The sequence below is a fragment of the Accipiter gentilis genome, chromosome 2, assembly GCF_929443795.1.
Source record: "Accipiter gentilis chromosome 2, bAccGen1.1, whole genome shotgun sequence".
NCBI lineage: Eukaryota > Metazoa > Chordata > Aves > Accipitriformes > Accipitridae > Astur > Astur gentilis.
Window position 1 is genome coordinate 8,498,481 of NC_064881.1, and position 26,467 is coordinate 8,524,947.

Genomic DNA, 26,467 nt, shown 5'->3' on the forward strand with positions numbered 1-26,467 from the left:
GCAGTAAGAAGGAACATCAGAGAGGTAGATTGTCCACTCCTACATGACTTCGTCATCTTTCTGCATTTTTCCAGGCACCCCTTTTTAGCCCCAAGAAAGCCAAAGATGCCTCAACAGCTGGAAAATATATAGAGAAATGCTAGACTTTTCTTCTACTCTCTCACATTTCCAAACCCTTACAAGCTTTTACCATTTATAACTTGTTTCATTGGTTTTGTTTAGGATATGTATGTCTGAAGCTCTGACTTTTTCCAGTGGTAACAGTCATAAACTGTACTGTATTGAAACTTGAAAATCCTAAATCCCTCTCTTCTAGAAGACTAATCTCACCTTCATTTAATTAAAGTTTTGTCATTCTCTGAAAAAGTCTAGGAATTCAGATTACCTGAACATTTTGAATGTTTTTCTCTTGGCTTTTCATAGTCTTTACATCTGAACTCTGACAAAACAAGCCTGGAAAACTAGTTAACACCTCGGTGCAAATGGAAGTGGTGATGGTAAATGTGGAACAGCTCTAGCCAAATGTTTAAATGCATGTGAGTGAGCCATGAGTCAGCTTCCTGCCTCAATTCCTTTCAATCAGTATTAAAGGCAGAGTGAGACAGAGGAGTCCAAGCACTTATTGATCACAGCTTCCATTTACAGGTTTTCAGATGAAAGCAGCCTCCCAAGGTGTGCCTGAAACTCTGCTATTGCCTGGTGGATGTCACTGAACATGAATGTAGTGGAAGTAAAAACTTCTCTTTGGAACCATCCTTCACGGAGTGTTTCCTGCTCTCACTGGAGCTTTTTGTTAAGTAGGAAGTGTTGACAAAAACGCTTTGGATATTCAGTGTGAACTTCTTATGTTTTAAGTACAGAAACCTTTGATGTATACTGAAGAGTGCTTCTTTCTAAATAGGAATTTGGGTTTTTTCTTTAAAGCAGCTGGATTTAGCTAAACCCTGAAAAGGTTGAATTTAATAAATGTCCACTAAACCTATTTATTAATTTTAATCTAACAATTAATATTAAAAGTATATAACAGTCTTAAAATATCTCTTTTATTCAAGGCTTTTTGAAATCCTGTTTCTGAACAAAAAAATCCTGGTTTTGTAGACAGTGTTTGAATCTTGAAATAATCGTCTGATTTCTATTTGATTTCTACAGTAAGTATAAAAGGTAACTGCTGCCTTTTTAAAGAAAAATACCCACAGGCTGTAGCTCTTCAAGACCTCTCTCTTTAGTGAGGAATTCACACACTAATAGTCAGATTGGATTTGCAGCTTGTTAGGCCAAATTTTCAAGCATGCTTAGCTGACAAAGACCCCAAGTTTTATTTTACTCTTCATCACAGACACAGAACACTTCTTAAAATATTAAATGTGACCTCTGAAGTATAAATATGTCCGTATATTTAAAAATAGACTTGAATTACCTCATAGGGATGTGGTCCATGCACATTGTGTAATTGGGACAGCCCCTCTCTTTCTTTCTCTTTATCTGTCTCTCTCCAGGGAAGGCAAATAATCAAGACTTTGCTTAAAGTGGCAACACTATAATCCCCAAGGGTGGGAAGCTCATTCTTTACCTACAGGATGTCTGGAGTGATAAGTAGCCATTTTATTAAAACTCATGCAGTGTTTCTTTGTCCTGACAAAATTATCATTTGCTGTTTGGTATAGTGCATTTAAATGCAATGCGCCCTGAAAGTTAAGGCATAGAATGAAGTAACAGGATGGAGGTGGGAGAATTTATTCAATGCTGTATAAACAAAGAAAGCCTATAAAATTATAGTTTTGAATTTTCACTTGAAGTGATTTTACACCACAGTGGGAACTTTCCTTTGGCCTGATCGGTGAGGTTGACAGTATGTCAGTGAAACGGGAAATGTGAGTTGTTCTGCATAATCCAGATCAGCCTGAAATTTATCATACACCACATCATATCTGATATACATTCACCATGTTAGTAACATTGCTGTTGCTAATTCTTTTATAGATGTTTCTATGTAACAATTTATCATTACAGGTTAGAACTGTGCGCTAATTTAGGCTGGCACAAGCCAGTGCACTCTAATAGACATGCAGATAACTCATTTGTACTTCCTGTAGATAACATGCAAATCTGGATCTCCTAAGTCTTCTGTTCTTAATTTACTAAATGAAATTCTTATTCATGGTGTATACTGTCAGAAATTAGGCTGATTCTGATGCAGCCTGATTAAGTATGCTCATGGTTATATCTGTCTTACTGAATCTACTCATGCTGGGAATAAAGTATGTCTGTGTAGCTTAATGAACTGGGGCTTCCTTGAGCAAGCAAGATGTGCCCGAGACCTAACAGAGTAACTTTTTTTGTAGCTCTTCCTGATTCGCTTTATTCACTTATTTGAAAATCTAAACACTGTTGGCCAACTCCTTCAGGGAGAGCCTGTTTCTGCACAGGTTTCTGATAAACATGCACACTTGAGTGCTAGGAATAACTTTGATTTTGCTTTACAGTGTGTAAATATGTTGCTTTGCAGAATTTTGTTAATCTTCATCCTGATGAGGAAGCAGACTACATTGATCAGACTGCTGCCTTACAAAAGCTGTTGCTACCTTCTAACTGTTTGTTTGCCTGAAATCTGGTTTTCTTATTCTCTTTCCCAGTGGAAAAACTGCATTTGTGACAAGAGTGTTCATGAAAGCCATCTGAAGAGTGAAGTACATGGGCCAAAATTATTATACTTGCATGGTGTTTGCTACAGTGTGAAGTTGTAGCTGAGGTGTATTGCGAGAGCAGTGCAAGGAATATCACACAGATTCCTTTACAAACTTGAACATGAACAGAGATGTCAGAGATGAGGGACGCTCATTGGCCACTCTAGGGTTAAATGCATTTTTCTTGATCTCACGCCCTATCCCCCCTGCAAAGTTATCCAAGCACTGGGGACTTTCTGCAATCATTAATTGTATTTATGCTTTGGCTACGTCACATACAAAGCTCCCCAAAACTGTGTTTCTTTTTTTAATCTTCTGACAAATGCATCAGCAGAAGTCTCTAGTGTGGCCATGACCTCTGTTTTCAGAGGCTGTGCATTGGGTACTTCGTATCAGCGTTAAAATACTCATAATTTATTTCCACATTAGCTGCCTAATATAAAATTCTGGCTCGAGCATGCCTGAGGTCTTTCTAACAATGCATTTTGGGCTTTTAGGGGATTTAACTCTCGGGTGTTATAAATTATGCTGCATGGCCTTTTTACTGCAATAAGTGAGGCCTAGAGCAAGTAAGGAGAGAGGAACTGAAAACAAGCTCTGAGGAGGAAGGAGCAACCAGATTTTGGAGAACAACGTTTAGGCCCGTTGGAGTGCTCACTGGTGTTTGCTCTACCCGGTTCACCACAGCAGAAATCAAAGGACCGGAATGCATGCGCTGGGGTAGGGTGATGCCTTTTTCATCTTCGGCACATCTGGGACTCGCTGTATTCTCTAGGGCAAGCGTGGGATCACCTCGTAGCCAAAGTCGGGTGGCAGGCTAACGTGGCACGGGAGCGGGTTGCCCTGAGAGGATGTGACATCTCCATCCTTGGAGATATTTAAGATTTGGCTAGACTATGATCATGTCACCAAACATGACCTGATCTCGTGCTGGTGTTGATCCTGCTCTGAGCGAGAGATTGGACTGGACAACCTCCATAGGTCCCTTCCAGTCATTGCTTCTGTGGCTCTCAGTGCTTGAAGATCTATTACGTCAGGTTTTGTAATTCAATCCTTCAGCATTAATTGCTCTCCTGGCTCTTTGCTTTGCTTAGTCTGCATATCGCTTGTGAGTACTAGATTTCAGTACTTTCAATGTACCATAGGAGGGGCTTTTATATCAGCACCATCCTGACCTTTTATTCTTCAAGCTGCTTTTCTATTTGTATGCCTACTGCATGTAAAATCTATAAAGGCAGCACAAATGCACAGGCAATAACAGCAACAGGTTCCTCTTGTTCTGTGTCCCTGGATCCACATCTGAGACTTCTTTGGTCAGAACGATGGAAGTGGGAAGAAGACGCTGGTGGCTTCCTCCACGTAAAGATAAAGAGTCGTGTTTGTGGGCCACGCAGTGCTCAGAAACAGAGATGTAAGTGGAGGGAGTGCCGTGCACGTGGAATCTGTGTTGCGCAGTGCCCCCCAGGCTGTGCTAGATCAATCGAAGAAGCACGTGCTTTTTGAAAACCAGCACCAAACTTCTCTTGCTGAGGCCTGGCTCAGCCTCTGTGAAGGTAAGGTACTGCGTTGAGGCAGCGCGTGTCTTCCGAACTTGAATCCTAATGCAGGGGCAAGAAGGGGTCTGAAGCGAGGCTGCTGTGCTGTCCTCACCTGCACTTCTCTCCCTGTAGCTTTGCCAGTACATGTTTCAAACAGTTTTGGAGACTTCAATAAAGAAGCTTCTGTTCTTTGCCACTGGTGAAGAAATAAAAATATTTTTACAAGTTAAGGTAGCGGAGTGTTTTACTGCTCGCTGCCCAGCAGAGCAGGTAGGATTATGTCTGGCAGCTAAAGACCTGCTATAGATTATTTTTATATTCTGTCACCATGCAGAGTTTCTGGCTTCCCCATGCTCTTGAGTGTTACTAAGGCACTTACTGGCTTTTTTAGCAGAATGCATTTTGTTGCTTGTTTTGAAAAAGACAAAGGCAACTTTCTCCAGTGGGTTTACTGTTGCCAGATGACTGGAACATTTTTCAATAAAGTATGTCAACTGCAAATGTCCATAGGTTGCTCACTGCAAGCGAAATTTGAGTATATTTGCAAACCCATCAGAAAGAATAAATAAAATCTCCTGTCTTGGTGTTCAGAGGACCATGGCAAATTGGCAAGCAAATTTGAGTTTTGTTAGAGATTGCTCTGTGTGTGTGTTAATGTATACATCCAATTTAAAACTAAGTAGTTTCTCAGCGGTCCAAGTGCTCTGCACTTGGTGTTTAGTTATTCACCTTACAAGCTCTCTGTGAATCCAGACTCTGTATCATGAGCATAATCATGTAAACTAAGCTTCCAGGAAAGTGTCATTTCAGTCTGAAAGGTTAGATAAAGATTAGTTAAAAATTTGTAAAATCACTTTCTTCTTGCAGAAAAAAATCTGAGCTATAAACCTGATCAAACTCATACTTCAGAACTTTTGAGTTTTAATAAAATATCAGCATGTGCCTCTGAGAACATATTGGAAATACTCATATTGCTTCCATTTGACCTGCCACCTTAAAACTCTTTTAAAAAAAGAGTTGGATTTGGGGGTGCTTTTTTTTTTTTTAAGACGTTGGTAGATCTGCCCAAAGATTTTTGCTCTTTGGCATCTAACAGCCTTGAGGTCTTACAGAGCTGTTTAGAGACTGTGCTCATAGTCGTTCTTGCTGGCTTCTGTTTAGAGAAAACGGTTTGTGAACAATTGGATGGTTTGTTTTTGTAATGTGGTAAATGTGTGAGTTTTGATCCACTGTTGGGACATGAGGGTAGGTTTTACTGCGGTGAACTTCAGATCTGCTTCTGAGGATGACTGGCGTTGCTCTGTGGTTAATGTGAAGCTTCAAAGGATGTTGCTGTTTAGGCAAGGGGAGATACGCAGGGGGAAATGGACTGGGGGCAATAAGAAACCCTTTTAAATGAAGGGGAGGAAGAGATGGGTCGTGTGAATGGTGGTGCTAACAGGGCTCACGGTGCCAGCAGTTCAGTGCTACTGCCTTGGCAGGGTTTTTCCCTTCTTGTTTCTGATCCGAGCAAGATTTTAAAGGACGTGCCATTGAATGGTTCCTCTGCATAAGCCTGAGAGCAGGAGAAAGCTGGAAACGTGCAATGCAGCTTGGCAGGTGTTTTACTGTGCTGGCCGGTGAAGCTGTAAGCAGGGATACAGAGCCTGGTAACTTGGACATCCCGGTGCTTGGGGATGGGAGGGGAGGAAATCCAGGCAGAGTAGTGGACACAGGAGAAAAAAAAAAAAAAAAAAAAAAAGCATCAATCAGCTTAGACCTCCTTATGCTTTTTTACAATTAGGAGTCCACGATTCCTTGCATCCTGGTGTTCTCATACCATTTAATATTTATGCACATTCTTGTTAGCACCGTGACTACCGTTCTTGTGAGCTGCGGCCGGTGGAGCTGGCAGGCGAGGGCAAGCTTTGTGCGTGCAGCGGTGGCCATTAATTAGTCCAGGCACCCCAAAACGGAGGGAAGACGTTAAGGGGAGCCGGGCGGCGTTTCCCCGTTGGGGTGACCCCGCCGCCGCCCGGGCAGTGCAGCAGCGCAGCGTGCTGGGGGGTGTCGCTTATTGCTAATTGCAAAGGCTGGAGCCCGAAATTAGCTCCCTGGCGTCGGGCTTCGAGGTCTCGGTTGTTCTCCTGTAACCAGGGCGAAAGCGTTGCCGCCACCGGGAGAGGTGGGCAGGGGCGCGGCACGGCTTCCCCCCCCCCCCCCCCCTCGCCGTTGCTGGAGGGGAGAAGAAGGACGTCTTCCTGTGCCGCCCACGAGCGTGCAGGGACACGCGCGGAGGCGGCGGGACACCGGCGTGGGGTCGCGGGGGATGTGTGTGTGTGTGTGTGCGTGGGGCCGCCCCTAGCGCTTTGTCTGCCGGCACCGAGAAGGGCCGCCTAACAGCTCGGGCCGTCCCCGCAGCCCCGCCACCCGCGGGGGACGGCGGATCCCCCCGCACCCACGGGGCGAGCGCCTCTTTGTGTGGGGGCGCGGGGCGGGGCGGGCCGGTCGCGGCCCGCCTACCCCCTCCCTCCCCTCCCCTCCCCTCCCCTCCCCGGGCGCGGCGGGGCGGCCGCGGCGCGGAGGAAGGCGAGGCGCGGAGTCGGCCGGTTGCCATGGCGAGGGGCGGTCACGTGGGGCGGCGGCGGCAGCGGCGGCGGCGGCGGCGGCGGCGGAGGGGCTGACGTGCGCGGCGGGGCGGAGCGGAGCGGAGCGGCGCGGCGCGGCGCGGGCGGGCGGCGAGAGCTGGGCTGCCGCCACCTTCCGCACACCAGCAGCGCGGGGCTCTGCGGAGCCGCGGGAGCGCCAATGCCCGGACCGACCCAAGCCCTGTCCCCAAATGGCGAGAACAATAACGACATCATCCAGGATAACGGGACCATCATCCCCTTCAGGAAGCACACGGTGCGGGGGGAGCGCTCCTACAGGTACTGCGGCGGCTAGCGGGGCGGCGGCGGCCGCGGAGGAGGAGGAGGAGGAGGAGGAGGAGGAGGACGGGGGGGGGGGGGCGGCTGCAGAGCGGGGGGCGGTTGCATAAGGCGGGCGGGCTGCAGCACCCCCCGGTCCTCATTCCCCCCTCCCCGCCCCGGCGGGGGCGGACGGGGGCTGCGGCGTGCGGCGGCGCTCGCATTGTCCGGCTGGAAAGCGTTTGGGAATAAGGCGGGATGTCTGCGGGGGCTCGCCGCTCCCGGGCGGAAGAAAGGCGGTTAAAACAACAAAAAAAATAATAGTAATAAACACCCAACAAAAGGAAAAAAAAAAGGGGGGGAGGAAGGAACGAGCGAGCCCCGCGCAGGCGGCCAGCTCCCCCTGGAAAGAGCCGCAGCACCTCGCTGCGGATCTCGGAGGCGGCGCCGTGCGGGGGGTGGCGGGCGCGGGCAGCCCCTGCCCGGCCGCGGGACCGCACCGGGCGGGCGGCGGGCACCGCTCTGCCGGGCGGCCGGGCGACCCCCTCCCCCAGCACACCGGTCCGGGGGTGACAGCGATCCCCCGCTCGCCGGGCGGGGGGTGACAGCCCCCCCCCCCCCCCCGGTGCTTGCGGCGGAGGGTGGGGGGCGGCTCCATCCGACCCGGCCGGCCGGCCGCAGCCCCATTTTGTATTTATTTATCGTTTTTTCATTCGGGGGGCGGGAGGCGGGGGGGGGGGGCACGTCCTTTGTCGCAGTTGTAGGCATTTTTGATGAATCGTTTGGCATGCGTCGCTGGCAGCGCTTCTGCATTAACATCTCTGACAATATGTTCCGGCAGATAAGCTCATTAAAATTGTTTGCATTGTTTGATAAGGGTCGCGGCGCGGCCCGGAACGCAACTGGTTTTATGTGCTCCTTGCTGCCGACTTGAAGGGTGATAATACGGCCAGTAGCTCCCCTTATGTTAATATACAGTTATTTTAAATACTGCCTGCATGACAGCAAGCAATGCCTCTGCAGAGAACACGCCCCTTAAAGCTGATTTTTCAAACAGCAGGAAATGATGCTGCTTTCAAATATCTGACTAAAGTGGCGAGTTGTGCGCTCGATGAGATGAAAACAAATGTGGATGGCTTGGCTTGTTTGTCTAAAGAAAATCACAACATATTTTCTGCTGCTGAGGAGTAAGAGAGATGCTACCGGCGCTGCTGACCATTAATAACCTTAACAGTGAATCTCATTGTTGATCACGCACTGACGGGTGATCGTGAAATGTGTCTGAGATCCAAGTGTGTGGTTTGTTCGAATACCACAAAATTTAGTCTGTTCCCCTCTCTTAATCCATCGATACTTTGTGTAATGAAGCCCCAATACGCACATTTAGGGCAAAGTAGCAATTTTGCTTTTGTAAAGACCTATTTCTACTTGCAGAAAGATTGGAGCTCTCACTTCCTGTATCTGAATTTCAGCTGAGCAGTACAAGATTCTGTTTCAAGAGGAAAGCTGTATTTCCCTCATGCACCTAAGCGGAAATATAAAATAGATTTGAAATGAATTATCATGCCGCCTATCTTTAGTTATTCTGACATGTGTCACAGGTGCTACTGATTGCTATCTCACTGCTTTCCTTCGGAAGGGTTCTTTGGAGAACCTCTGTTCAATGGGGTTCTCGAGTATCCTTTTGTAATAGGTTTGTATGTAATTTTCTGCAGCCATCAACAAGTCAGTTTTCTTGTCCTTCTGCCTGTCATATCCTGGATTGAACTATGTCTGGAAAAGACATTTTGTAAGGCTGCTATGTTAAGCACATGGTGACAGAAATATCACTTGCCTGGTTTTCCAGAAACTGCGAAGTTATTCTGCATCTGAATAGCCTTTCATCCGGAGGAGTACTCCTTAGTCTTGTAGAGCTTTGCATCCATTTGTATCCCTATCTAGAGCAATATAAAGGAACATGGAACCACTGCTGCTAATGTTTCATGTTATTTTGGGGCAGTAAATAAATAAACCAATTCAATATATTAAAAAATACACCTGTAAAGGTATAAAAATTTCCACTGGGGAACCCTATTTAGGTTTTCTTTGCCTTGTGGAAAACTACCCTGATCTTATAGAGTCATGGCACCCCTATCTGTTGATTTCCTCTTTTCTCCAGGGGGGGAGAATGATAATTTGTTTTCATCTGTAGCTCCAAGTACTTTATGAAGTAAATGTCAACCATAACAGAAAGGAAACCTTAAAGACAGTGTGTGGAAACTGTGGTGAAACTTCTTCTTGATACCAGAAGAGAATGGGCTTGTAACTTCCATGAAAACCTTCAGTAGCTAAACTAGTTTGGTCCTTGCTAAGTTTGAGTTGCAGCAGAAGATCACTAAAATAGAACAGATTAATACCATCAGTATTGTGCCGACTGCCACGCTGGACTGTTGGTGCCATGATGACTTTGAAGCAGAGTTATGGAGCAGCCTGCACAACTTCACTATATGACACATCAGGTTGCTATGCCTCTCTGATTGTCGGGCTGGTTTGTTCCATCTGCACCTAGAAATATGGAATAAATATGTCATTAAACACAGCCTGGAGCGTGACATCAGATCAGCAGTTGTACCGGGTGTCTAGAAGTACGTACTTTGCTCGCGATACGCTTCTGCGTACTACAGCTTTGCTCCTAAGTTAAACTGTATCTGCTATATGCATAGAGGTTCAGTATTTGCCTTTTGCATTTCTGATGTTACAGGAAAGAGAGGCTTTCTCATTTTACTTCTTTTAACATGCTCTGTTACATAACTATTTTAAATCAGAAGTAGCGTTTGTTGATAAGAATAAATTTTTTTACCAGTTTAGATATTCTCAAACCTAAAAAAAAAAAAAAAAAAAAAAAAGAAGCTTTACTGTTTCAAATACCAGCTCCTACCAAAGATTTGATATCCAGCTTCTGAAGCAGATTTTAAGAGCTGAAGTTTATACCATTTTACAGCCTAGGAAGCTGACATGGAAGGAGTTGCCCTAAGTTACTCACTGAGTTGAGGATGCAGCAGGGAATTGAACCTGTACCACATGAGTCCCAACCATGTGCTCCGTATGCAAAGCCACAAATAGTTTTCTGAAGTCTTCCAAAGGACATATTAAATTTTGCAGACTGGGACATACAGGCCCGAGGTGTTAAGTTTCTCATCCAGCGTTACTTAGCTGGTAAATGGAAACCAGGCACTTTGGTATAAAATTTAGTCACAGGGAGATGTTACCTTTCAGAGTAAATAACTGTAATCAGTCTGTATTTCTCTAGTGAAATGCTGTTTCAGGTCCTCCGGATCAGAAGGCTGCCTTTAAAATTTGGTTGGAACTGAGGTGTCATTTTGTTGGGCCAAAATAGATTTGGGCTCATTTCTGAGAACGGTGTTACACTTAATTATAGTTTTACTTGCATGTTCAAAGTCGACTGAAAAAAATTCAATGAGAAACCAGATCAACAGCTGTGCAGCGAATTTTTTTTTAAACAGGGCATGTCTGCAGTCCTTTTTTGCCAGGCTCCAGGCATCTTAAGCGGTTGATCAGCTCGTATTTTTTAAAAGCTAGCTAGCTGTACAAAGAGTTTGAATACTTCCAGGTTCGAATGGCATACCTAGCCTAAACCACTCCGGTCTAGAAGCGAAAAACTGTTGTACCCTCCTTTGCAGGATACCACGCCTAACTTTTGGTTTATCTACGTGCTGCTGGAAAAAAGTTTTTCTGGTCCTGCGTACTCTATGTTTAGTTTTATACCCAGAACTTTCACGAGGCTGGGGGAAAGAGACTGGCCTCCTGATTATTTTTCTTCAAATCACTAAGCGAAGAGAAACTAAAACAAAAAAAATCTTTCCTATCTATGAGTATATACATTTCTAATGGTATCTGTTTTAAATATTTTGTTTTCCTGAGTGTCGTCTTCCTTTTAGAAATCTTTGTTCAAGCCACTGCTGTGTGATGGTGCTGTGCATAATAATGAAAGCTGGAGGGAGGCATCGATTTCCTCACCCACCGCTGAAATAAACGGTGGGCTGTTACAGACTGTATCTGGCCGTCTTTTACTGCACCATGAGCTGATAACTTCCACGATGAAAGTCGAGATTTACGTTCTAGCAAAATCTGTTTAGGTCTTTGCCTTCCCAACTCGCGATGAATTGCCGGACGCAGGCTGGCCCCACACGGCAGAGAGCATCCGTCCTGCAGGACGCGTCCCTGCCACTGTCCCTGGTGACTCTGTGCCTTCCACACGTGTGCAGCTTTACTCAGGGTACGAAGGGAGGCTTACCGCTTTGCCCTACTCTGGGCAGAAGGCATTTCTTGCTCTAAAATTAGATTGCATTGAATGTGGTAAGCGGGTAATTCCACTGAAGTAAAAAAAAAAAAAAAGACCATTTGTGTTGATAACATTAATATATGGAGGTCCAAGCTTGCTGAGAATTGGGAAGATGATACAGAGTAAAACCAGTGAGTTGTCTTCTCACTTCACAGAATAGACAGGCATGACTGTTTTCACCATCTGGAGCAGTAAATGCTAGTCAAGGCAAATGCTACTAAATATATTAGTAACTGAAACATTATTTTCGGAGGCATTTGCTCTTGGCCTAACTGCTCCTATTGCAGATTATGAGAATTTTGTCCTAGATTTCACTGGAAGCAGGAGAAAGACAATAATAAATGTTTGTTTAAAAAAAAAACAAACCCATAAATCACACCCCATAAATTTGGCTTGAGCTTTTCTAAAAGTGGTATTTGTGATAACCCCCTTGTCTGTCAGGCATCTGGATTGCAACAAGGTAGTTACTAGCTATCCAAGAGAAGCCCATCCTGATGACTTACAGCCAGCAGCTACTAGCCAGCATAAGAGATACCACGGAGAAAGCTTTCCTTGGTTCCTCTGATCTTAGCTACACTCTATTTTCTCTTCTTTCACTTTCATAAAGCTGGCTTCCTGTCACTGCCACTGCTGCTGCTCTTTAATCTTGTTTTCTGATTAGGGAGTACTCTGCCTAGGGAGAGCTGTTTTGGTGAGTATCTTCTGCTGGGCAGGTCTAGCTCTCAAAAAGTACAGGGTGAAACTGTCTGAAGATAACTGGGAATCACATGTGAGCGCACGTAAATGGCTTGGAGGGTTACGAGGATGACTCCGCTCAATAGTGCATCAGTAGTTTGAAGCCTAGATAGTCTGTGCCTGCATTATTGGACTACCTATCTTGACCTGGATTCAGATCTTCCTTGAAGGAAGTATCTTCACAATGTTTTGGGAGTTGAGGATATTTGTTAAAATCAGAGGCTGAGAGAGAGGTAGCTTGGGGGGAGGGTGGAGTGGGGGAAGGAAGAAAACAGCACTTCACAGACAAACCAGTTTGTGTAAGGAAATGAAAGTAACGTAAGTAACATTCAGACAGCACCATCTTCTCAGCTTGCACCCAGGCGCTCTCACCAAAAAGCTCTGAGTACACCTAATTTGCACCCTGCCTCCATGGGTTTTGGAAACATCCTGTAGGTGGGAGGCTGCATTTTGGTTTTTGTTGCACGGTGTGGTTTTTTTAAACTACCTAGTTGAGCTGCATAGCAACAGCAGTGTGTTTCTGGCATATTAACAACAAAAGGAGCGAGTTTAGGATATGTGAGAACTGAACCTGATGCTGTCACTTTTAGAAATAGACATTTTGGCTTCTGCCTAGTTTCTTCAATCTAGCCTCCCTGGAAAACAGGCAGTGAAAAATATGCTGGATTGTGAAAGAAAGGTGATTTGGAGGTGGGGCTGTGGACCAAGAGAGCCTGATTAAAGCTATTTCTTTGAGTTTTTCCTCTGCTGCATGAATGGCTAGTTTGAGCGAGATGCAGCTACCTAATGACAAGCAGGTTGGACCACCGGAATGTTCTCCCAGGTGGCGTACCTGGACTAACCTTTTGAGATATAAAACTTGTTTTGGGATGCAGTAACAAAAACTAAGTGTAGTAGGTCTACATTTCAAGCCTTGGCATTTGAATGAGCGACTTTTCAAAAATATCTTCAGAGGTTCTGTTTTGGGGGCTTGAGGGGGAGGTTAGTTTAATTTGACAGTCTTTTCTCCTTCCTCATGCCCAAAGCTAATTATAGCAAAGGCTTGGTAAGGAAGAAGATAAATCGTGTGCCAGCTTTTCATTTTGGAGATGCAACTTTCAGCCTTTGTTTGATAATTGAAAACGAGTGGTCTCACCACATCTGTTCTCAATCACGCAAACCACTGAGCGGGATGGCACGAAGGCTGCAGCGCGGAGTAAGTGCGATGGCGGTGGCGGGGAGACTTGCGCTGGGACAGCGTTCAGATACTTGCGTCCTCCTTGCTCCCTGAATCCTGACCTCCAGCTAGCAGCACTGATCGCTCACTTCCAGTATCCGTGCTAGGGAACGTAAATGGAAAACATCCGTGTTTCTTCTGTGAATGGTGTTAGCTGAGCACTGCGTAGCTGTTTGGATCTTGCTCAGATCTCTGCTGCCTGACTCACCGATAAAGCATCTTCTTCATATTGTTTCATTACAATTAGGTGGGAGGGGAGGGGGAATATCAGCTATAAAAGTTTACTGAACGTGCATTTAATTGTTGGGGTTTTAAAAGTGGTGGCTTTTTTATTTTTAACACAATTCTGTTGTCTTCATGCTATCCCATATTTAAGTCAGAATGAAAGTCTTGCCTGTGATATTTTGACAGAAGTTTGTCTGGTTTTCTGGTGGTATAGAAAGTTATTAAATATTTGATAGAGAAGGCTCTGTATACTGAAAGCACACCCGTTAAATGGCTCAGCTTAACCACTCCAAAATAATTTCTTGTTTCCCATAGAGCCCACTGTTTAGTGAAGTGGTGCTTTTGTGTTAAATCTGTTTTTTTGCTATGCTATCCAAACAGGAAATGTAAACATTCATCAATGAGCTGTGACTTAAGGATGTAGCTTCCGTAGGAAATCCTACAACTGTGCCAAATTGTTCTGCCTGGAGAGGAGTATGCCGTGCAGGTCGTGGTCTTGATTTTCTGGCCTTGCATACGGCTGCCTTGTGTTGCTTACTCGTGTTGGCTGGGGGAGGGAAGGGGTTTGAGGTGATGGAAGATGGAGGCTGTGAATCTAGGTCCTGCATGGGTGGAGGGGCAAGGACAGAAACATTGGTGTGAGCTCGTGTGAATTTAAACAGAAACTTGGAGTGGTCTGGAACAATATTTAAACAAGCTATACAAACTGAAAATTTCTCAGCTTGGAGTTTGGGATTTCTTCTGTGTAAAATGGGCCCTTCTCCAGTGTGGCAGTTGACAGAGTAAAGGAATAGCTTATTTTGCTCTAATGGTATAGTGTAAAGTAATGCTGTATGTCCTGTTTTTCCATATGGTTGTGTGTATTGTTTCAGAGGTTTAATTTTCCATATTATGTTTCTTGGCAATTTGGAACCCTGAGAGCTAGTTAGCGAGATCCATGGGCTTCAGTTTTATCTTTTAGGAGTCACTCAAGTGAATATCCCCCCTACAGCAGGGTTCCTTAGTACCGTACAGATTTCCTACCCAAGCAGCTGTAATTATTCAGAGATGCACATGAATGCAAATTCTTGCCTGTCACTCTGGAATGCAGTGTTGATGCTCGGAAGGGCTTGCTGGCAATATGTATTAAACAAGTTGGGGGGAATGATAATTCATTTTAGGCAAATTTTACATGGTTGTTATGCTTTGCTTCTTAAGGTTAATCCATGTGGAGCTAGTCCAGTAATATCATGAGTAGGAAGCACTGAAATATTTGAAGTAGAGTATGCATTTGCTTTACTTATGGATTCAGTGGTATACAAATCATAGCTTATTAAAATAACTATAGAATCTGTGAGTAATTGTTTGCATGGAAGTGGAGTACGTAACACAGTGATATGGAAGTCCCGCAGGAGCTTATGTATACAGAAAGACTATGGTGTGTAGGAATGCTGAGAACATGGAGGCAGTGAAATGATAATTGGTTGAACAGAAGGGATACATTTTTCTAAAAGGACAGCATTCACATGTTAATAGCCGTTCTGCTGGAAACCTTGTTATGCAGAATGGCATTAATTATATTTTACTGAATTATTGTTTGGGGTCCATATCCCTCCTTGCCTGTATTAATTTTTCAAAGTTATGCAAGATGTAGATCCTGAATCAGGATCTGAAAACACTGTTTTCAGTCAACATGTTCATGTTGTGCCAGTTGTCAGACTCAACTAGGCCTAAGGAGTATTTTCTTTCTTTTCCTTTAATATATATTTCTGCCTGCAGAAGTTTGGCTCTCCAATGTAGATTTTTAACCTGTGGTCCCCAAGTGTGAAATGAGTTTCACAGCAACGGGGATGCTGTAGAACTGCCTTCTCTCTTAAGCAGCTCTATTTTTAATACGGTGAGGTGGCTTTTTCCACTACCACCTTAAGCATCCCCCCCCTCTAATTGTTCCTGAAGTGCTACACAATATGGACCTGGTGGTGCTGATGAACAAGATGAACATGAGTCAGCAGTACGCTCTTGCAGGGAAGGCGGCCAAGCCCATGCTGGGCTGCGTTAGCAGGCATGTAGCCAGCAGCTCCGGGGAAGTGATTATTCCCCTCTGGTGCTTCTGAGACCACATCTCGCATACTGTGTCTGAATTTGGCCTCTCCGATTTGAGAAAGACAGTGACATACTGAAGTGAGCAGGGCGGAGGGCTACCAGGATGGTCAGGGGGCTGGAGCATGTAAGCTGGGTTTGGTCAGCCTACAGAAGAGATTGCTCGGGACAGGGGAAGATCTCATTGCAGTCTTTAGCTGTCTGATGGAGGGGTTGTAGAGGAGATGGAGCCAGGTTCTTCTCTGAGGTGCATGGGGAGAGGATGAGAGGCAATGGCAGTCAGCAGCTGAAACGGGAGAAATGTCTTTAGATACTGGGAGAAAAAAATGTCCCGGTAGGGACGGTCAAACACTGGAAGAGGTTACCCAGAGAGGCTGTGGAATATGTGTCCTTGGAGGGACTCGAAACTCAGCTAGATGGGACCATTGGCAGCCTTCACTTGCTGACTGCTGTGAAAGCGAAGTTGGAGCGGGTATCTCTGGAGTTCCCCCGCCTACCTGAGTTGCTTTATGATCCTATTCTGTCACTCTAGCAGGCATAAACAGCTCTTGAGTTCAAAATGCAGCACTCAAAGTAATGAAAGCAGGTGCTTTAAAAGTGAAAGGAATATCGTATGGCAACAAACTTAGTCCTGCCACCAAGGTGAAATCGTCCTATCATCAAAGGTTTCAAATGGAAAAGAAAACTGTGTGTATGCAGTCTCAGTTTGATTGCATCATTTCAACTGTCTTCTAGCTTAATTCTTGCAAAAGCTATGCTTCTGCTGCTGCAGTGTATGAATGACTTCATATTGCATTCTCTAAATCACTGGGAGCAACTTCTGCAATTTAGTACCCAGGAATGACCAAAAGTTCGTAGACACACACTGGAGTAAAGGGATAGTTTTGCTATGTCATAAAATTAATTATGTACATTGCAATTAGATTAAGTCTTGAAGTTAAAAGCTGACAAATGACTCCGTCTGCTTTTAAGGAATTGTGTATTTTTTCATGCAGAAAATATTAACATTATTGATAAGTTTAATCTGCAGAAAATGTTTAACTATGAGCACAGCTCTTAAACTGTGTCAGATGTGTGCTTAGTTTGACGTGCTTTTACAGGGAGTGGTGCAGAACTGTCTTGTCGCATGACCTACAGCAACACTGAGACGGTTGAGGAAACTAAATATTCGCATTGCAACACAGGTTATTACCTTCTTAACTGCACTTATATGTAGTTGAAGGTAATTCAAGCAATAAACTGGGGTTTTTTTTGCCTTGTTTATTGTGGGAGTTGAACTTGGTAATGTCATCGTTTGCCAGCTGGAAGCAATCGCTTTAGGAATTGACCTCAAAATATTCCACGAAAGGAGGCCAAATCCTATTAAACAGTACATCTATGCTTCTCTTAGCTTAAGGTACAAGGCTTTACTGGGACTCGTAGATAAAGACTGTTGTAACTGCCAGTAATTCTGTTCTTACAATCACAGTTACATCAAAGCAGTAAGCGCCATCTAAAGAACATTATTTGGGAAAACAAAGCTTTAGGCATTTCCCCCTTTAGATATGCAGGAGATGTTAAAAGCTAAAGTCTAAAAGAAAACACTGACTTCACAGACCTTCAAAGACCAACGTGGTTGAAAAAATCAGTTTGGGGGAAGCTTTACTTGATGCTGGTAGTCTCAGCAATTGCGTTGGTAGTGCAGCAATGGTAAAGTAAGTTTGTGGTTACTGGCACACAGCAAGAATAATACATTACATAAATCACAGATGGTTGAGCTAGCGTGTTCCTAAAGGGCATTTTACTCCATGAAGGATTAGTGAATTCTAGTTTTAGTTGCTCCAAAATTAATTTAGTAGTTAAGCAATTGCACTTAGTTCAGCCCTGTTCTAGATAGTCCTTGGTAGGATTAATTCTTAAGTGCAAGTAGTTTACTGGTAATATCTTGCACCAGAATAATTTCAGAGTGTTTCCTTGTCTGTTATAATATTAACTCATGAGAATGAGGGAAGAGGTCAGGTTACTTTGGTATCGAAACCCAAAATTAAGTGTCGTGGCTGGTAGTGTTAACACTTGAAATCTGTATAATATTAATAATGATTTGTAGGGAGTTTATACAAGCCAAAGAGAGGAGTATTTATTTGGGCCTATTTCAACAGCACCGGAGATGTCAGAACTCTGAGATCTTTTTATTATTAGTCTAGCTTTCACCAGTGGTGCAGGGAGAAGTGGGGGAGAAGTTGAACACAGAGCCTAGTAAAAAGCTATATAGCGTGTTGGCCCAGTGGTCTGCAGAGGCAGTGCTGGCAGGGGATTTACATGTGGTTCAGGCCGCCGATGTCTGCTGGAGCTTGGTCGTAGAAACCTGCCCGCCCAGTGCCCCGCACACCCAGCAGAAAGCCTGGCACTTCTCCTTTGAACCTCGAATGGCAGCAGAGCTGTGGGAGCAGTGGCCGCCCTGCACAACCATACTAGAGCTTAATGTTTTATGTGACAAAAATACACAACCATGTCTTAGAGTGATGCACCAGTGAAAGCAGCCAGCACGGTTGCCTGTTGCTTCATCTGTTGTCACATGCTTGTTTACAACTGCAGGGCGAAGGTGGCTTAAAATAAATGTTGTCTTATACTGCTGCTCAGTGTCATCACCTTCCTGCCACCGTGACTCGTTCAGGGCTGGAGCGAGGCTGGCTGTCTGCCTGGCAGCTCGGTGGCTCTGTCGTGCAGGCTGTGCTCCAGCACCCTTCCCCACGGGTCCTGGGATGGTTGCACTGGTTGCATGGGTGGTCGCTGTGCTATTTCTTGTCCTTTCCTGGGTGTCACTCCAGGTGCTTTCAAAGTGCCTGCTTAGAAGGCCACTTTGAAAGGGCCTTGGTCTTGCGGAAACAGGGAGTTGGACTCGATGAACCTTGGTGGGTTTTTTCCAACACAGGATATTCTGTGATTCTAACATACATGTATATTAAGGTTAGAATAAATGTTGCAGTGCATAAATTGATGTGTATCTACGTTTGTTTTTAATGTAAAAGAGAGAAAAGTTGATGCATGGAAGTCCTTGTTCTCTGTACCATATTACATCATTTGTGAGTAGAAAAGGTGTATTGTAGTCCCTCTTCAGCTAGCACAAGACCTTTCCCGTGAGAGTGCTCTCCGCGTTAACTTCGCATGCCTTGGACAACCAGGCTTTATTAAGTGTATGTACTGCAGTCTCCCTTTAGGGAACGGCAGCTACATGTTAGGAGAAAGGCGTTGCCTTTCCCCTTGTCTAATCCTCCTGTTTTCCCTTCTTCCCAGGCTTGTCCTCTTCTGAAACCCATGGATGCTCAGTGCGCGTCTCCTGCTGAGTCACTGCCTCGCTCGCCTGGCCCTGTGCGGGGGTGTGAGGCGCTTGGAGGCTGCTCAGGCCCCCCATCAGGAGGGCTGTATAGTATTACAAAATCTCATTTGCCATTACGTTATGCTTGGAGTAAATCGGCGTGTTACTTTAGCCTTTCACCTCCGAATGTATACATGTCAGGGAGGAGGAGGAGGGTGGCAAAACCCCGGATAGGTCAAAACTAAATTCATTTGGTGACTTCATCTGACTCTAGTTGGATCTCATCCCTGCTGAAACTCCCAAGCCTGCCCACAGCATTTTCTGGACTTAAAAGGCGGAACTGGCAGGAGTCAGGAGCAGTGAGCTGCCTGCCCTGCCAGAGCTGCTGCTGGGCTGCTGTGCCGGCGGTTTATGCCTCTGACATAGTGCCTCGGGTGCCCAGCAATTTGGGTGCCTGGCAGTGTTGGTCTTTCTTAATCAAGGTTTCTGATTATTTTTATCCCTTCCTAATCCAGGGCAGATGTTTCCCTGGTGTAGATGCAGGTGGCTGCTCAGGTGTGCGGCTCTATCCGCATTGTTTTGCCTGGGAGTTCATGCGCTGCACTCCTGTGAGGCAGTGGGTTTGGAGACAAGCTCTCCTGAGCTGCTGTTTTCATTTTCCAGTAAATCTGCATTTGCTAAAGCACTTGTATTTTTTCAGACAGTAGATCCTCAACTACTCATCCATCATCTGGTGGGAGCAAAATGTAGGAGGTTCCCCTGTTACTTGCAGAACCCAGGCTAGGAACTGAAGCTTGCTAAACATGTGCTGCTTCTCAAGGCATCCTTTCTCCACCATGATAAGTGTACTTACTTAGCACTGGTCTTACCCTGCTTTAAGGCATGTTTTTAACCTCTTAGAAATCCTTTAGTGATGTCTGCATGTATGCTTAGTAATCTGTTAGTGTCCATAAGAGAAAAAAAATGAATAAAAGGAGATTAAAGCTCCCATGCGTGTCTTGGTGAATTGAGACTTCGTTTCACAGAAGATTAAACTTTGGTTTATTCATCAGCTTTTTCAAGGTTTTTCTAGTTACAAAATGGTCATAGATCCTCTTCTGTTTTCTAAAATGTAGGCTTTTCTAATTGACTTGAGTTTACTATATAACCTAAGTCTGAGAATTCTTTTTCTGTTTTTCTCTGAATCAACTTTTTTTTTTCTCCACAATCCCTTTGTTTCTTGTGAAGGGTAGACTAGTTGCCAGTGTCTATTGTGAAAATTTTACAGGTTGATTGTCTTCCTTCAGGGCATCAGAGCAGCAATTCAAGCCTAAGATCTTGGAGTTGAAAGCCTTGGGGGGGAGTGGGTAATAACTGTAAGTAAAAGCAGTTGATTTTTTAGCATCGCAGCCTTGTCACACTTACATTCCTCTCATTCAGCCCACTTCAAAGGTATTTGTGGTTCTTCATTAATAAAATGTCTTCTTAATTTGTAGTAACATTCATTTTATACTGAAATTTGTGCATCCTTTCTCCATGTTAACCAGTACCTGTCTGTTCAGTGCCGAGCATTGCTATTGCTTTGTTCGACTGTTCTAAGGTGCAGTTTGAGGGTGCTGTGCATTGCCGTGGTTCATTTCTAACCAGTCAGAGTGAGTATACCTACCTGGAAATGGTGGTGGCCAAAGACTCTAAATTGCTTCCATTTTGTGTAAGCTATTGATGTCTGCCTTTCTTGAACCTCTATCCTTTGTCAAGAATGTATTTTTTAGTTAATATTTGTTTACTTATAGAAATTGATAATGAACCTTTCAGACTATGCAAATACTTTAAGCCACAATTAAGATATCGTGTAGTTAAGTGTTAATATTGCATTGTACTTTTGGAGGCAAAGGTGAAACCTGGAAAAAATAAAAGCGTTAGTATTGTTGTAGAGACATAACATTATGTATTACATTCCTATACAGTTTCAGTGGCAGCAGGAGTGAGAAGGTAGTAGGAGAAATAAAGAAATCTTACTTATGCTATGCAAATATGACTGGCAGATCAAAAAAATTAACTTCAAGTGAGTCAGTGAATGTGGCTTGTCCTCCTCAGGTGCCCTAAAATCTTCCAAGCACTAAATAATTTTCTTGGAATTTGTAACTGTTTATTTTGGTGAGCTACCCTAATTTCGTAACTGGTTAGTGAATAAACTTGAAACTATTTTGTAAAAACTATGCAGTAGACAGTGTAATGCATTGCTAGTTATTGGGCCATCTCAGAGGTTTTGGCTCAAATTGTGTATATTGTTTGAATACTTCTGATTGTGTTTTTCAGATTTGGGGGAACTGAATGTCTGAAAAAGAACCAGTATTTTTCTGCCTCTCAGATAAAACATTTTGGGTTTTTGTGTGGGTTTTTTTTTGTTTTGTTTTGTGTTTTTTTTTTTACTTCTAAAGCCATATGTACCACAAAACAGAATTACCACCAGTCTTTTATAAGAGTTACTCAGATTTGGGTCTAAACCAGTCCTTGAGACCTGTCATAAACATTTATGTAGGTCAGAACATCCCAGCATTGGCAGGCAGCCTTTAATTTAAAAGAAAAAAAAAACTTGAAAATGCCCTAATCCAATGAAAGTAAATCTCTCTTACTCTAATCTCACTTGCATTTAAGCGGGGAACTGCGATGAAAACAATAGAAAATATGCTGTTTGTTGTGTTAAATGGTAATCCTGCAACATTCAAGCAATCAAAATGTAGATGGATTGCCTCAGTCTTGTCTAGACTCTGTAGTATGCTTCACAAATCATTTTAGGTCTTCAAGTAAAGGTAAAATGGCATTCAGAAGGGAATGAGATAAATGATTTTTAACATTTCAATGCTATTTAGTAACATGAGAACAGTGGACAAGAGATTTGACACGCAGCATTTTAAAAGGTGTGACTTTCTCCCAATATTACAACCACAGGATTATTTTCTCCTTTTCTTCTTTTTTTCCACGGCAATACCTCATTGTGATTAATCTTAACCAAGTTTCTGACTAGATAGAGCTTTTACGTTGCTTGTTACAAATACCACTTCAGTTGCAGCGCTCTGACGTGAGGGCTGTGGCCATGGCCATTGAATTTGCTGCAAGAGTACAGCATAAGTCAAAAGGGAGAGTAAGAACAGTGTTGTCAGCATTGCGCAGGAGCTTTTTGTGTTGTTTTTCTGTCCTCAAGACTCCTTTCAGTAAAGACAACCTCAAGCATAACTGGCCTCTAATGACTATGGCTAAGGCTGTATGCAGTGAATGTTGAAGCAGGCAAGGTCCAGCTGCAAAAGAGCTGCCATTTCAGGATGATATGAAAGGATGAATTTTCTTTCTACAGGGATGCAGCCATGGAGGCTGGCAGTTTTCTTCCTTCAGGGATTTTTGTTTTGCAGCAGCTTTAATCTAGAAAGCCCTTCCAACAGGAGCTACAGCAGTCTCACTCAGCTACATCTTAGCCTTTCTGCTGTATCTTCCGCTTCGGTAATCTTCAGTGTGAGATCTGTTGTTTTACTGGCAGTATCTATCCTGATGCTATCAGGTGCCAGCTTCCAGGAGGCTCCTCTTTGTATTGTCACACAGGTTTTCTGCTGCATTTTAAAACTTAACATCATACCGTGCCTAATACTACGAAACAGGAAGGCCTTGCAGGTTCAGAGGTGATGGCATGTGTGATGAGTTTTTGTGCTGCAGATAGCGTCATTGCTGTAATCCTTCCAGTCTTTCCGTTATTAGTGGTTTGTTGTAATACAGCTGCTGCTGCTGGCAAAAACTGTTGGTTTCTCCCCAGAAAAGTAAAGTAAATACGCCTCTTGCAAAACTGTCCTTAAACACAGCTGGATAACACCTTGTAACAGCTGCAGTTACCTGTAGCAAGAGCAGTAGAAAATGTCCAATAGCTGAATGTTAAGTGCTGCACGTAATGCCTTAAAAAATTAATACTCCTTTGGATGTAATGTTTACCATCAAACATGCTAAGCCAGTGTATTTCTGACTGGGGAAACTGCTTAAGCATATGCCTGATTTTCAGCACCTAACTAATCCTCTGAACACAGGTCTGTGGCGCTTAGTTCTGCGTGTGTGAAGTGTTTTTCTGAAATGGCCTGGACTAATATGTGAAGAGTGTCCTATGGCTTGTTGGTATTTATTGGGGTTTTTAATTTCAGTTTCTTATAAGTAAAACAAGGGAGAGTCCTTTGTGGTTAGGCAGCACTGTAACAGCCAGAGGTTTTTAATCTCCACCTGTGTGCTCTGAAGTGGGGGATATGATGTGCAGACTGAGACTTCAGTCTGCTTTTAGTTACTGTAGAATTGCCAGGCATCTCTATGAAAGTTGGAAGATCTCAGGTAGATTCTGGTTTTCAGACTTGTAATAAGCCTCATAGCAATCTTATGCTTGATAGCCTTCAGCCTAAACAAGGGAAAGCCTAACCAGTTGAAAATACAAATAATGTTATTGCGAAGAAATAGTGTATTAGGACATAGAATCAAGTTATTAGCTACTTGGCTGTTCACAGAGTACAGCCTGTGCATTTCCACCTGTCCAGCTGTTCTCTTGCATCACCTTACAGATGTTTATGAATATCTGTTTTGAATCTGGATCACATTTTTTAAAGCGGTTCAGCACATGGGGAACCGAGTCCTGGAGAAAACCTAGGCCCAGCTGTGGCTGTCGTGCACAGGGGTTCTTGTTTGTCATCAAGCATGGCAGCTCTGCTACCTATGCCTGGTTGTTCTTTTTTTTCTTATCTTTTTGTTGTTGTTGTTGTTTGGTGGGTTTTTGTTGTCGTTGGTTTTGGTTTTTTTCCCCCCAGGGTCTGTCCGTGTGGCAAACACTATATGTGTGTGTCTGAACACTGAATTAGAACATGCTTACAGTAAAGGAAACCTTTCCCAGCTGAGTTTATTTAAAACATAACCATTAGGAGGGTGGGGGACAGAAGAAGCAGAGACATGGTGAACTCTTCCAAGAGAAGAGACCGTGGAAGGTTCAGACATATGTTAACAAGTCACTGACAAGAAATGGCAATGGCATGTTATTGTATTCTTTTAACAGAAATTCTGATTTGTTTTGCATAAGTTTGTTTAAAATTGTATTGATGCCCCCTCGCACATACCTGCGTGTACAAAGGTGAAGCTAGTCCCTCTTACAAATAGCCTGAACTTTCGTTTGGCCCATAGACCATAATAATTCATTTGCAGACACAGTGTAAGTTATATTACAGATATCCTTCAGGGTATCATTGTAAAACTCAAGGTTATTAATGTACTCACTGTTTCCTGAAGTAGAGCTCTCCATCCCATGCACTGCAGCAGAGGAGGTTGTTTGCTCTCCTGTCACTTGCAGGATAGGTATTTCTCTTTGCTGTTGCTTTTGGAGAAGGATGATGAGGAAATTTCTGCTTCCTTCCTGTGTGTAGGTTTTCTTGATCTTTTTAACAGAGTAGACTTGCTGCTTTCACTACTGGTAGCTGATCATTGTTCTGAGTTCTGCCTTGCCAGGAGAGGACAATTAAACTTTGAAGTAGTGGCAATTAGAGATCAGATTAGCTTTATTTCAGATGTTAGCATCTAAGTATCTTTAGCTTCTTTGGAAGCGAGTGGACTGTTCCATACTGATCTCTTGGTTTAATATTAAAACTCGCTATTCTGAATATTAAGTGAATATTAAAGTCACTATTAAGCTGTTTACTTGGGCTGATCTTAGAAACAATACTGAACATGTTAGTTCAATAGTGACAGTGGTAGTATCTTTCTGTTAGTTTCTTATCTATATAAAAAGGCTAAAAATACTGAAGTAAAACCCATGTTAACAGCGATGTTTTAAACCGCAGGTGCCATTAGCAACAAAGGTGCTGTTTGCCTCCTCAGTCCCTTCCGTTCTGATGTTGAAGCTAAGCTTTCATAGTTAGCCATTATGGTGTGGTATTAAGAGTAAAAGGGCACTCCCTATTTCTAAAACTTTGTTCCTAGCACTCGGTTCAATCCAAGCACTTAGTGTGTGCCAAGAAAATGACCTTTGCTAACTGTTACAGTGAATACAGTGCTATGTTTGTACAATTAGCTGCGCTGTCTGGGAGCCTGCAGGAAGAACTGAACAAGCTGAGGACAGGCTGATTTCTTCTGTGCTTCGGAGGTGTCCATAGAGAAGCAGGTAGAGGGGCGGGCAGCCTGGTTTTGCATGAATTGCTGGCAGTAGTAGCCTGACTACAAGACGATGAATTTTTTAAGCCTATTTTCCCTTTCTGGCCTGTCTTTTCTTTTTTTTTAATTTTTTTCCTTCTCATCAGGCAAATTTGGAGATTTTATGTTTTGGATCTTAATGTCAGTAGATGGAGACAATTTGAACACTCTTCTGTGTTTGTGCAATTTGTTTCGTAGAAAGTGACCTATATTATGAACTTTTTCATCTTGTATTTTAAATACATTCCCTGCTGTACATACTTACACACTTACGTGTTACTCTGTCAACTTCCATGCTGGTGGGTTTTTTACACTTTTTATCTGGATTGCTCCAGCACCCCTAAGAAATAGATGGAGTTAACCTGCAGTCTTTGTGTTCTCTGCAGAATTGTCTGTCAAGCTTCAGACAGTTATATCTTGCAAATTGGCAATGGAAATAGTCCGTGGAGACCTTGGATCCCATAGTTCTCTTTCACTGAGGGAGAAGGTTGAGGTCCAAGGCTGAGGTAGCAGGACTGGCACCACAGCTACCCAGTTAAGTGTTAGCTACAAGGTGTCACTAGAGACAAAGGTGTGCAGTCCCCATGAAACCCTTTCTTTCCAACAATAGGGCGACTTTGTTGACTATTTGATAATTTCTGAGACGCCTCCTACTCGGATTGTTACTAGTGGACTTCCTGAAGTCCACTAGTCTTGGGAACATTGCTCTCTTCATGAATGATCTTGGCTCTGCTCTTTGAAACTGTTGATGAGAGAAACTTGAATGTGCTCATCTTTTCTCTTAGCAATCTTGCAACAAAAAGATGTTACTGGTGTCGAATAACAGGTAATAAAATCCAATACTATGCGTTTCCAGTTTATGCACTTGGGGACTGATGATAAAAGCTACTATGAACTACCTGCTTGCACGAAGGGACCTTAGCCAGCTAGAAGAATCTATTTAAGATACGTGGTTATGCAAATTTTCAGCGCAAAGTACCATTTTCCAAGGTCTTGGTGAAACCTTATCTGAACACAGTCTGAAACTGTTTGGCTGTGTTCAAGGAGGACTGCTGGCATGACCAGTAAGTGAAGGTTTGACTTGATAAGAGATTTGGAGGATTGATTGGTTTAATCTAGACTACCTGGGCATTGGGACAGACTCTGAGTGCTGTCCCTAATGCAGTGTGAAATCAGCTCTGGGGAAGAAAAAGCCATTAGAGCTGGCGGATAATGTTTGCGGAAGAACAAATGGGTTTAAGCTGAGAGGAAATGTTCCTAACAATTTAGAGGAATCGGGCTCCGCAGCAGC

The 26,467-nt window shown here is 43.7% G+C and overlaps 1 protein-coding gene across 7 annotated transcripts in view; it reads left to right on the top strand.

The window, feature by feature from the left end:
- The window catches only part of MAPRE2 (microtubule associated protein RP/EB family member 2), a 101,424-nt gene that overhangs the window by 35,487 nt on the left and 39,470 nt on the right, over positions 1-26,467 (top strand). The window contains exons 3-4 of one of the 7 annotated variants that reach the window (XM_049830185.1): positions 646-1,148; positions 2,634-4,237. The exons of 3 other annotated variants lie outside the window; for them this stretch is intronic. Coding sequence is in view for 2 of the 4 variants with exons in the window: in XM_049830169.1 (XP_049686126.1) it covers positions 7,010-7,128 (119 nt within the window). In the remaining 2 variants the exon portion in view is untranslated. Of the gene's footprint in view, positions 1-645; positions 1,149-2,633; positions 4,238-6,880; positions 7,129-26,467 lie in introns of those variants that run through there. 3 more of the 7 variants (XM_049830205.1, XM_049830169.1, XM_049830214.1) reach the window with 3 other exon arrangements.